The sequence below is a fragment of the Lolium rigidum genome, chromosome 1 (assembly GCF_022539505.1).
Source record: "Lolium rigidum isolate FL_2022 chromosome 1, APGP_CSIRO_Lrig_0.1, whole genome shotgun sequence".
Taxonomy (NCBI): Eukaryota; Viridiplantae; Streptophyta; class Magnoliopsida; order Poales; family Poaceae; genus Lolium; species Lolium rigidum.
In genome coordinates, this window is record NC_061508.1 from 240158577 (window position 1) to 240170803 (window position 12227).

The 12227-nt window shown below is 44.0% G+C and overlaps 1 protein-coding gene across 1 annotated transcript; it reads right to left on the reverse strand.

Annotated features, from left to right (window-relative positions):
* Nucleotides 1–399: 399 nt before the first annotated feature.
* Nucleotides 400–1220, reverse strand: LOC124656634. The gene is made up of 5 exons (XM_047195346.1): nt 1209–1220; nt 1007–1115; nt 888–898; nt 552–743; nt 400–459 (listed from the first exon to the last, which is right to left on the reverse strand). The coding sequence occupies exons 1-5, from the start codon at nt 1218–1220 to the stop codon at nt 400–402; spliced, it is 384 nt and encodes a 127-aa protein (XP_047051302.1).
* Between the last annotated feature and the right edge of the window lie 11007 nt (nt 1221–12227).

A 12227-nucleotide genomic window follows, 5' to 3' on the forward strand; every position in this document is an offset into this window, starting at 1 on the left:
ATAATTTCAAATCTAAAGTTCAATGATAATTCCTCACTTTCTTAAAAAACTATTTCCTACCAAGATTTATTGGTTGACACAAGAAATTTATTCTTTGGTTTCAGTTGTTAATTTAACTTCGCTATAGTCATTTTTTAAAATAGTAGGCACGGAGTGCGCAGCTTTAAATTAATAAAGCCCAACTCTGGGTTGTGAAATTTTCAATCATAGAACGGAAGTGCAGGACTTGCTACACAAGTTACAAATACAGCAGTGTTAATACAGGAAAGCAAACCAACTACAGAACTCCTGGGTTGATATTTTGACACGAATCGGAGAGCCAAAGGATTAGGGGTGCGCAGGGAAACGCCTACGTGGTAGCTTGAAGACACAGATAACTAGCTCATTCCAGCTTTGTTATTAGGCAATGCAGTCCAGCCCCAGGCACCCAATCCACAAGCTCCAGACCACCTTCCGCATCTGTAGAATGAACCAAAATGTTAACTGTTGCAGGGTAACAGTAACAACCTAGGAGACAACATGGGTCGACATTTCTTCTTCTACCAATATACCTTTCTGGGTTTTTGGTATATGAGCGGCCGTGGCACCTTGTAGAGGTCCTCATCCACAGGGCCAACAGCAACCATACGCTTCACTGCGCTGTCAGACACTCTAGCTCCCTTGCCGTTGCCGCCATCACCCTCCTCCCGCAGCAGCTCGGCGCCGTCAGTGTCGCTCTGCTTCTCTACTTCTCTCCTTATCACCTGACCCAAAAGCCAAAATATTACAGCGAGCTGCAGAAATATATACTACCTAGTAGGTTGCAATCGTGAAGCTATAAAACAAAATCGCAAAAACAGCTTGATCGAGCTGTAGCCTGTAGCTCGCTCGCTCCTCTGCACGCGTACCTTGATCTGGGCTGGCTTGCGTGGGGACGGCGACAAGGTGTTGAACAGCACGAGCCGCCGCTCGCCGCCGCCGCCGCGGACCTGATCCTCCTCGCCGGAGCAGCAGCGTCTGCGGTTGCCGCGCTTGAGCAGCCTGGCCTGCATGGCGAGGTCAAAGTACTGCGTGATGGGCAGGTCGCTGCAGTAGTTCCACACCCCGAACGCCGGGATCTGGCAGCCGAGCATCCTCTGATAATACACACACACAGGCATCAGCAACACATGAGAATATGAGATAGATCGTCAGGCACACCAGTAACATGTTTTGGTGGAGTTAGTTACCTCCATCTCCATGTCCATCATGTTTGTGTGGATGAACAGATCGATCGATCAGGTGTACTGCTTTTGTGAGGAACAATGGAGCGGCCAGCAGAAAGGTGGTGTTGGATTGCAGATTTATACCACGGCGGACGAGTGTGAGGAGCACTTCGTCGTGGGGTGCCAGTCCATGCAGGCAGGAGCGTGTGCCATTAAGTTACTGCACGTAGACGGCACAGGGGGAGCAAAAACTGGACGGGCAGGCAGTCTGCATGCATGCTAGCGGCAGCTGCACGCTGAGTTATATGGTACGTGCCATGGCATTTGCAAATGAACATGCTCCTGCCAAAAACGGTGCCCAGCCTAATTAGAGCATCTAGCAGATCCCTTAAACTGCTATCCTTTTAAAACTACTTCCGTATGCCAATTCGTCTGCCCGAACAAAACCTTAAATTCACTCTGTATAATTTAGAAAAGCTGTAACTAATTCTCAGTTAGATGACGTATCGGATCTTAGTTGCAAGCTGCAACATATGTTGCAGTTCACCATTAGCACGATCACGAAAAAAATCTAACGATTCAGCGTTACTTTTCTAGTTCCAAACTCAGTTGTAACTGAAAGGTTTTGCAACCCAACATACAACTGAAAAATCTCAGTTACAACTCAACTTACAACTCAAATGCATAAATGATGCAAATATGATGGTGTAGGACTCGACTGATAACTAAGTTAGTTCTCATCAGCTAGATGAGAACTAGCAAAACCATTTAAAAAAGCCTTCGAGGAAAAATTCAACACAGAAACGTAGATGAATTGCATACAAACATACATAGATTGTTAATCAGATACATATGTAGCCTAACACTAATCCTAAAAGTTAAAAGTTGGGGATACCTCGCCGGGGCCTATGGGCGAGCGGCGACAGAGAGCTTCACTCACTGTCCGAGACCTCTACATAGGGCTGGAGCTTGGCCTCCTGGCTCTACACGAGTCTCCTGCAACTCGAACGGAGCCCCCACTCTAGCTACTTGCTGTTCAACCACCTCGCAGCAGCGCTTCACCTCCTTGGTTGTGGTGCGAAGTGAGAGTCTCTTCATCCGCAATATAACACTTTCCTTGGCGAATTCATGGACAACATAATCTCATCGGAGTCCTCATTTATGGAGGTGGCTCGCTTTGATGAGGAAGTCCGGCACACGATCTCCCTGCCTCTGTGTCATGTGTGCGTTGCTCGGCGATGAATGGTGCGCAAATATCCATGATCGAGCCTGACCCAACATATTCGCACGAGGGTATTGCGTTCCACGTGCCCTCCGACTGACAACGATCCTCCACCTCCGCGACGGAGAGTTCTCCATGCTTGTCTAGAGCTTCATGGCCACACAACAACGTGGAACGACCTCCACATGATCGCCCCGCATGGATTGAGCTGTTCATCGGCCACATCATGGCGCGGAGGTGCTGAATCTGGTGGGAGCGGCGGCCAGAGATGGATTGTTGTGACGGATTTGGCCGGAATCGTTAGGCGGAGGAGCGGAGGGGGCTGCGAAAAAAGTGAACTTTACACCTTAAATCAACCCCGAGTCCTACATACTACCTACACCCCAAATTAGATGTCGCTAATTTATGATAGTTTTGTACTAAATCTATGATGAATACATACTGGCTTTCTGCATACCATTTTTTAGGGCACAATACTAATTTATTTATTTATTTGCAGAATTGGTAATGTACTGAAGGTTTCAAACCCATTTCGCACTTTTGCTGTTCCGTTTTCCATATTGATTTGGTTAAGTGATTTTAGTTGGGTGATATGGTATCTTGAGCCGCACCAAAATCACGCAGTGGATGTGAGTCATACATGGAGCGGTTGGTATATACTTCCTCCGATCTCTTTTAGTTGATTCAGATTTAGTATAACCCTATGCTAAATTCGAGTTAATTAAAAAGAACCGAAGGAAGTAGGTTGCACGTTTTTTTAGCCCAATCTAGCAGTGGTGGTGGGGTGGATATGGCTGGGCAAAAGCATGAAAGGGACCATATTGTGCAGACTGTTTGGTAGCCTGCATGAAAATGACTCACGTTAGTTGGGTCACTATCCGCACTTGTTTGGTAGGCTATGTATATCCTATTTGGTCCTTGCAATGCAAAATAACCTTATTTCAGTGCCAACTATAGACCGGTTAAGGTCATCATGTATCACATTTGGTGAGTTTACCATCGATTTACAGCATAAACAAAATCTTTCTACATGACAACATGAACAAAAGTTCTAACTATACAACTACAAACTAAAATGTGCGATAGTCGAATCACTCCTCACAAATTATCTTGATTCTTTTTAAATTATCGTGATTACAATCCTTTGCTTGGAGAATATTGTAGATGATGTACTCAAGCTTTCTCTTTTCCTCCTTCATGGCCTCCTTTTCACGATCTCAACTCTTCTATCTCACCTTTATAATTTGTGCTTGAAATTTCTGCAGTAGCTTGAGCATATGAATCTCATCCATCAACTACTTCTCTCCATCTCCCCCAACTCCTTCTCAACAGTTGAAGTGATGTCCTTAGTCCGGGCTAAGTTCTCCTTCACAGCTCTTTTCTCAGCATCGTCCATCAGTTTCTTCATTTCAATAACAAGACTATTGTACTTCTTCCCAAATCTCCTTCACCAACTTTGCATTGTTGACCCTCTCATCCATCCTTGCAGTGATGCAGTCATGATACATTCCCCAAAATCTTCCCAGAGATTTTTTGGCTGTGAACGACCATTTTTATCCATCCAACCGACAAATCCACGGTTCTATACCTCATGCACATAACAACATAACCTGGTCGCATATAGCTATGGTGAACAAACTTCCAAATGTGCGGGCAATGCAGAGTAAGCATGTATATGCTTGATAACCGTGAAAGCTAAATTTTGAGCCTTGCATTTTGCACAGGACAGAGCTAGAATCTGCGGCCAGTGTTACTTCCTTCAAATGCAACACACCTGACAGGCTCAAACTTGTGCATTCGGCACACCTCGGGACAATCGTGTGCTATACCGAAGAATAAGGGATATTCGATGAACTCTGTAGCATAGTCAATGTCCGGGAAGTTCTTGTACACACGGAATTGCAACCGATTCGAGTATAAGGCATGTCCTAGCGTAAAATCCCAAATCGGTAACCAACCATAACTGTATCAAGAAATTGTGGAATTTTGAACCAACCAGTAGGAGCGACGGGGTCTAATTCTCGCTGTCATTCCAGTTCGGCATGGCGACTTCGGCGCTTGGATGGACAACTTGGCAATGACGAGGCAGGGCTCAACGGAGGATGCAAAGCACTGACTGCTAAGACCCGAAAGGAGGAAAAGTGCTTTATGATTTTGGCGGTTAGCACAGAGTGAAGAATAAGAGCATATCCAGCCGCGTCCTCCAAAGTGTCCCCAAAGGTTTTTGGGGCACACCAGATATTGTTTCGTTCCCAGTTGCGCGACCCAGATGCCCTTTCCGCCCGGCGCGGCCCAGTACGGTGTCCAGCGCCTCGAGCCTGTCCCCGGTCTTAGAGTTTACATCCAAATGCTTAATTCGGCGCCCTTTGAAAACGCTCTAAAGATGTAAACTCCTGATTTTGGTTCCAACTATGTCAGGGGCCGGACCGTCTATGCAACCAAACGCGTCCAGAATAGTCAGGGCTGGGCTGGGAGTGTGGGAGGTCCGTTCCGGTTCAGTTCTCTTTCCGTACGTGCGAACCATCATTGAACGAGTGCCGCTCGTTGGCCCGTTTTAACTGCTTGCGTGAGCCGGCCGGGGAATGCATGCAGCATGGATCGCGCAATCTATGCCAGTTACTGCATCCATGATCATTTAATAGCAGTTACTATTAACGTCTCCAAGACTGCTGCATCCATGATCGGGTGGCGCGCGTCGCATGCCTGCTGCATGCGTGCCCACCTCCTCACCGCAAAGGGACACTCACTCTCCGACGCTCGGCCACGAGTCAATCAACGTCTCCAAGACTGCCAACTTATTTTCCCTCCGTCGGACGGCTAGCGATCAAGTGGGGTTGCTAATCTTCAACGAACAAAGAGCTAACTATAGTTTTTTTTTTTTGCTGCCTTCCTGGTGTGGTTCTCAGCTGTCTATGTTTAGTTCACAGGAGGTTGCCAGTTTTTTTTTTCTTTCCTTTTTTTGTGTTGTAAGACACTATAAAAGCGTTCAATATAAGCTGGGCCTGAGAGGTCTTCGATATAAAAAAAAAGCTGTAGTTGCGACAAAAAAAGGAGCATGGAAAAAAAAAAGCAAGATCTCTCTCAAATCTCCCAGCATCTTTATCAGATACCACAAAAAAGCCATATCAAAAAGTTTTTACCGCAAACCAATTTTGTGGTATGGCTCGGGTGGCACTGGAGTAGATCTCCTGAACACATGTGCTAAACCAAAATCTGGTTGATTTTGAATAAACTGTGCATATTAGACAAAAGTTCGTCCCATTTTTGTTTCTCAACATTGACAATGATATTCACGTCCAGCGTATTTCGGTTATGCAGACGATGTGCTGCTCTTTTTTTTCAAACCAGAGTTGAGTGCTGTTAAAGAAATTCTTCAGCTGTTCGGCGAGGTTTCGGGGCTTAAAGTGAACTACAACAAGACTACGGCTACTCTCATCAGAGGGGATACGGAGGCTGAATTTGTTGTTAATTAAGGAGGTTCTGGGGTGTCAGCTAGCTTCCTTCCCGATCAAATACCTAGGGCTCCAGCTAGCTCTTAGGCCGCTGACCAAAGCTGAATGGTAGCCTCTGATGGACCGGGTTATTCATTGTGTGCTGGCGTGGCAGAAGGGTATGATCGCGAGGGCTGGTCGGCTCACACTCATCAAAGACATGATCACCGTGAGGCCTATACACCGGTTACTAGTAGAGGATGCCCCGTCTTGGCTGTTGGAGGAGGTAACCATGTGGCTGAGAGCCTTCTTCTGGGCCGGGAAGGAGATTCATGGAGGACAATGCCCGGTAGCGTGGGACAACACCTGCAAACCGATGTGCTACGGTGGGCTTGGCGTCAAGTATTTAAGGTTGCATGGTCTAGCGCTCCGTGTTCGGTGGGAGTGGCTGAGGAGAACCGATCCTAATAGGCCATGGCAGGGACTAAACTTGAGGGCGGATGACAAGGCCAAAGAGGTTTTCCTGAGTTGTGTCAGCATCGTCATTGCTGACGGGAAGAGCATCATGTTCGGAAAGACTGGTGGCTATATGGCTGTACGGTGGGAGAGCTGGTGTCGGCAGTGTTTGCGGTGGTCACTACGAGACGGAAGAACATCAGGTTGGCGTAGGATTCCCTAATTGAGAACACTTGGATCAAGGACATACCCGCGGATCTGATCACGTTGGAGATTCGGTCTCAGTGCATTCGACTATGGAGGTTTTGGACGAAATGGAGAGGGAGGTGAACACGTCGGATCAATTTGTTTGGAAAGGTTCTGAATCAGGCATGTACACGGCGAAACACACCTATATGTTGTTGTGCTAGGGGATGGTGATCGACGACATGCATAAAATGGTCTGGAAGTCCTTCGCGCCTCTGAAATGTAGAACCTTCGCTTGGCTTGCGCTTAGGTACATACTCTGGACTGCAGATAGGAGGTTTAGGCATGGTCTGGTGGAGCAAATAGAGCCTTGCTAGACTTTCTTACAAGAGGAGGACGTGGTCGATCACATATTGATGCAATGCTCGTTCGCTAGGGAGGTGTGGCTGGGATGCATGCACATGAACATGCTTCAGGAACCACAACCAGAGAGCAACCTAGAGGATTGGTGGACCAGGATCATAAGACATGTGCTGAAGAGGGATAGGAACATGCTCGATACCCTAGTGATCCTGGTGGCTTGGACATTATGGAAGGAGAGGAACGCGAGGACGTTCGGAAACACACTCCTTCAGTTGAACACTGAATAGATCATAAACAGCGTCATGGCGGAGTTTAGGCTTTGGGAGGCAGCGAGAGTAGGAAGGAGGCCAATCGTGCCGCGAGAGTAGGCCTAAGTGTGAGTGGGAGTGTTCACCGGCTTAGTTGTTCGCAACTTGGATCCGGTTCTTGTAAAAAAAATCTACCTTCTATAAAGATATATGGTGTGCTGTTGGTGCACTCTCGAAAAAAAGACAATGATATTCACTATACAATGGTTTTTTTATTATAAGCATTTAAATTCTAAAGTTGTCCATACTGCGCCATCAAGGAACATATAGCATCAAACATCACAAAAAAACTGAATCAAATGCACTATGACAATCAAGCAAGTGATGTTCCCCTCTACTGTATAACACGCTCCCCCGACCTAACCCTCCCCTGGGTGGCGGCGCCGGGCCACTCAGGGGAACCCCCACAGCCCTCTCCTCTCTCCCTCCCGTCCCCCGCCGCCATTGGAGGCCATTGGGCAAAGTCTGGGTGGCATGGCGGCGAGGAGGGGGGAGGGGGACTTCCGCACGGCGCGACCTTGGGGTGGGGTGGCGGCTTCCCGACCTCCCCATTGTGGTGGTAGTGCGCGATGGCGGCATCCGGAGCATGGTGATGGGCGATGGCGGTGTGGCCCGATCTCGGCCCTTGGGGCCTAGAGGAGACCTCGTTGGTTGCGCTTCCTGCGCGCGACGAGCAGCTTCACATGCTGTAGGGATTCGTAGCATAGAAAACAAAAAAATTCCTACCGCAAGAACGAATAACAAGCCAAGATATAATCTAGTAGATGGTAGCAACGAGGTGAAGATCAACATACTCTCGAAGATCGCTAAGCATTAACGAGATAAATCTCGTGGTGGATGTAGTCGATCACTTGCCGCTTGCAAAAGCGCGTAGAAGATCTTGACGGTACCACAATTGGGCAGCACCTCCGCACTCGTTCACACGTACGGTGTTCATGACGGCATCCTTCTCCCCGTTCCAGCGGGCAGCGGATGTAGTGGAACCTCCTCGGAATCCCGCCAGCATGACGGCGTGGTGATGGTGGTGGTGGAGATCTCCGGCAGCGCATCGCCGTAAGCACCGCGGGAGAAGGAGGAGGGAGTAGCTAGGGTTTGGGAGAGAGGCGGCTTGGGGCGCTGACCTGGGAGCCCCTTGGTGGTGCGACCAAGTGGTGAACAACCGCTCCCCTCTCCTGCCCTTTAAATAGGTGGAGATCCCTAGGGTTTACCCCAAAACCACATTGGAGTCCAACTCCAAAACTTACCAAATTGGGAAACCTAGACAAGGTGGGATTCCTCCCCTTCCTTGTGGTGTGGCCGGCCACCTTAGTGGAGTCCACCATGGACTCCACCTTCCCACTTGGTGGGTTGGCTAGGGCTGGTGGAGTTCCACCTTCCATAGTGATTTATTCCGGATGATTTTAGAACCTTCTAGAACCTTCCATAAATTCACCGGACCACTCCCAAACTTGGAATGTCACTTCCCATATATAAATCTTATTCTCCGGACCATTCCGGAACTCCTCGTGATGTCCTAGATCCCATCCGATACTCCGAACAACATTCGAACTCCATTCCATATTCCATATGTACTTAAAACGACATCAAACCTTAAGTGTGTCACCCTACGGTTCGAGAACTATGCGGACATGATCGAGACTATTCTCCAATCAATAACTAATAGCGGGACCTAGAGATCCATAATAGCTCCCACATATTCAACGATGACTTCGTGATCGAAAGAACCATTTAGATAAAATAACAATTCTCATCGTCTCGCGATATTTTACTTATCCGAAGTTTGATCGTCGGTATCTCCATACCTAGTTAAACCTCTTTACCAATAAGTACTCTTTACTCATACCGTGATATGATATCCCTTGTGAGCCAGTCACATGCTTGCAAGCTAATTGGATGTCATTCCACCGAGAGGGCCCAGAGTATATCTATCCGTTATTTGGATGGACAAATCCCACTCTTGATCCACGTGCCTCAACCCTATACTTTCTGAACACTTAATGCCACCTTTATAACAACCCATTTACGAAGTAGTGTTTGGTTTCATCAAAGCATTCATCCGGTGTAGGTGATTAACATGATCTCATGGTCGAAGGATTAGGTCACTATGTATATTTAAAGCTTGAAGCACAACGAACTTAATGAGTTGATCATATGCTACGCTTACTATGGGTGTATGTCCATCACATCATTTACCTAATGATACGATCGTGTTATTAATAACATCCAATATTCATGATCAGGAAACCATGATCATCTATTAATCAACAAGCTAGCTTAACAAGAGGCTTACTAGGGACTCATTTATGTTTACAAAATACACAAGTATTAATGTTTCCGGTTAATACAATTATAGAATGGGATGTAAAAATTTATCATGAACACTAAGATATAACAATAAACACTTTTATTATTGGTACTGTGCATATATCCAACAGTCTCCCACTTGCACTAGAGTCAATAATCTAGTTTACATCTGTAAAGATCTAACACCTTAGCCTTATGATGTTTATCATGGTTGCTTATGGGAGAGGTTTCAGTCAACGAATATGACATTCTCAGAAACGTATGTATTTTGCAATTTATTTGTGTCTCTATGCATTACTTAGTTTTTTTAAAATGAGTCGGCATCAATCGTATATGTTTGGTCTTCTGGTGGAACCTTTATTCCGCGGTCTGAAATATGTTACCAATATTGTCACATACAATATAGTTTCATAATCCTGACACTACCGGAACTACACCAAGTTCTCAAAGAACTCCTCGACTCAAACACCCTCAGTCATTGTCAACACAATGAGATACTCTGCCTTCGTTTTGTAGAATCCGTCACAGTATTTAGAACTCATCTAAATCTAGCATAGACTCTTTCTAGCCCATTGTGCTACCGTTTAATGAACAAATTAGCTTAATTGAGATTGAAATTAATTTTTATATGTGACCAAACTAATATCGGTGTAACACCTTACACCGATTCGTTTGTCATTACCCCATATAAAACTACATATTTATATCCTCAGCTCTGACAAAACCCTCAGGGATATTCTTACTGTTGTTCAATGATCATCTTATGAATCATTCTAATATATGCTCGTAACACCTTAGAGCATAGGACATCTGATTGTGTACATACTATTCGAGATCTAAAATCACTCATGTGTTTTTACTCATTGAGTGTCAAATACACCCAAGTCTTGTTTAAACCGCCAGATGGAAAAAGAACACCTTCTTAACGTTTTCATATTGAACTACTTCAATATTCATTCTATGTATTTTGACTTAAATTTATTTTTCTTTTCAATCTATCTACATGGATCTTAACGCTAAATATGTTTTTAGTCCATATCCTTTCATTGAAGTTAATTTTCAATAAATCCTTCTAACCACATCAAGTACATGATTACATTATTTATAATCAACGATATGTCATCTACATAAAGTATTATAAATATGTCTCGGCGCTCCTACTTAATTTCTTGCAAGTGCAAGTATCTTCATCATTTCTGATGAAATCAAAACTCTTTGATTATTTCATCCGGTGAAGATTTCAACTCCGTGATACTCACTTCATTCAGTAAAGTTTCTATACATATCTAGTATTCTACGGACTAGCAAAACTCTCAGTTGTATCTTGTATACACCTTTAATACATACTTATGTTAAGGAATTTATTTTGCCATCCTACTAACTTATCTCACAAAAGAAATATGTAGCGATTACTAGAACAATTCGCATAGACTATAAGCATCGTTGCTGAAGATCTAATCTTATCGCAGTCAACTCTTTGAACTTTGTTGTAAACAATATTTTGACAAGTTGAGCTTTTTTAAGGATATTATATCCAAGTCTATTAATTTTATAGATGCATTTACTATAAAAAAGTATTTATTCCTTCAAAAGGTTTACCAAGCTCCAAGCTTGATTTTAGATACTATCTAGGATTTCGTGGCTCTTAGCCATTTTATCGGAGTTAGGGTCCATCATAGCTTCTTTGTATGTAGTTGGTTTATCATTGTTCAAAATCAATCTTTTGTCCACAAATAATTTATTTGATCACAAAGTAAACCATACCTACAAGGATCAATAGGTATTTCGATCTTCATGACTATAACACTTTGTAGATATGGGAGCCATGATCATCGTGGCCGCTTCCGGAACCATTTCTGATGCTACTCTGATCATCATGCTCGGGTTCATCAACCTTATCAAGTTCCATTGTCCTCCCACCCAAATACTTCGTTAGAAACAATTTCTTGAAAATAAGCAAGTAACACCGACAAAAGCTTTTGTCTTTGACTTCATTGTGGAAAGAATTTCCAATTTGTTCTATGGGATAACCAACAAAGACATTCAACCGATTTTGGTTGTAAACTCATTTACTTATCGTATGCATACCAAAATTTAAGAAAGGACTATTAGGATTTATATCCATGCCATAACTCATATGGTGTCATTTCAACGGATTATGATGAAACTCTATTTAGTGTAAAAGCGATAGTCTCTAGAGCATAATCCACAAAATATAATGGTATTATTTTATTTTATCTCATCATTGATCCAACAAGGTTTGGATACGTCTTTTGAATACTCCATCATGACTACGGTGTTCCAAGAAACGTGAGTTATGGAATAATTTCGTAACTCTCTTAGATGTTCGCTAAAACTTGTAATTCAAATATTTCCACTATGAGCGATGATTTCCAGTTCATGCTGAAACTTATTTGAATCTATTCAAATGTTTCAGATTTCTTCCTCATCAAATAAATATATCCTTATATATACTCAATTCATTGTTGAAAAAATTTATGAAGTAGAAAAATCCTCCGCACACAACTATGCCTAATGAACCACATACATCATTATGTATGTTTCCACTATGTTAGTTGCCCGTTCAGCTCTTGGCCTATGAACGATATTTCAGTCATTTTTTTTAGAAAAGATTTGCAAGTGTCAAACAATTAAAAAATTAAATGATTTCAAAAATCTATTTGCATGGAGTTTCTTCATACGTACCTTTCTAACGTGATCTAAATGGCGGTTCCAAAAAAACAAGTTATCTATGGAGGCACTACGATTAATG

What these genes read in the sequence shown, in the direction of transcription:
- LOC124656634 (XM_047195346.1), bottom strand. An exon ending in TATACCAAAAACCCAGAAAG is followed by an intron (nt 460 to 551) that starts GTATATTGGTAG and finishes TTCATTCTACAG; the next exon opens with ATGCGGAAGGTGGTCTGGAG.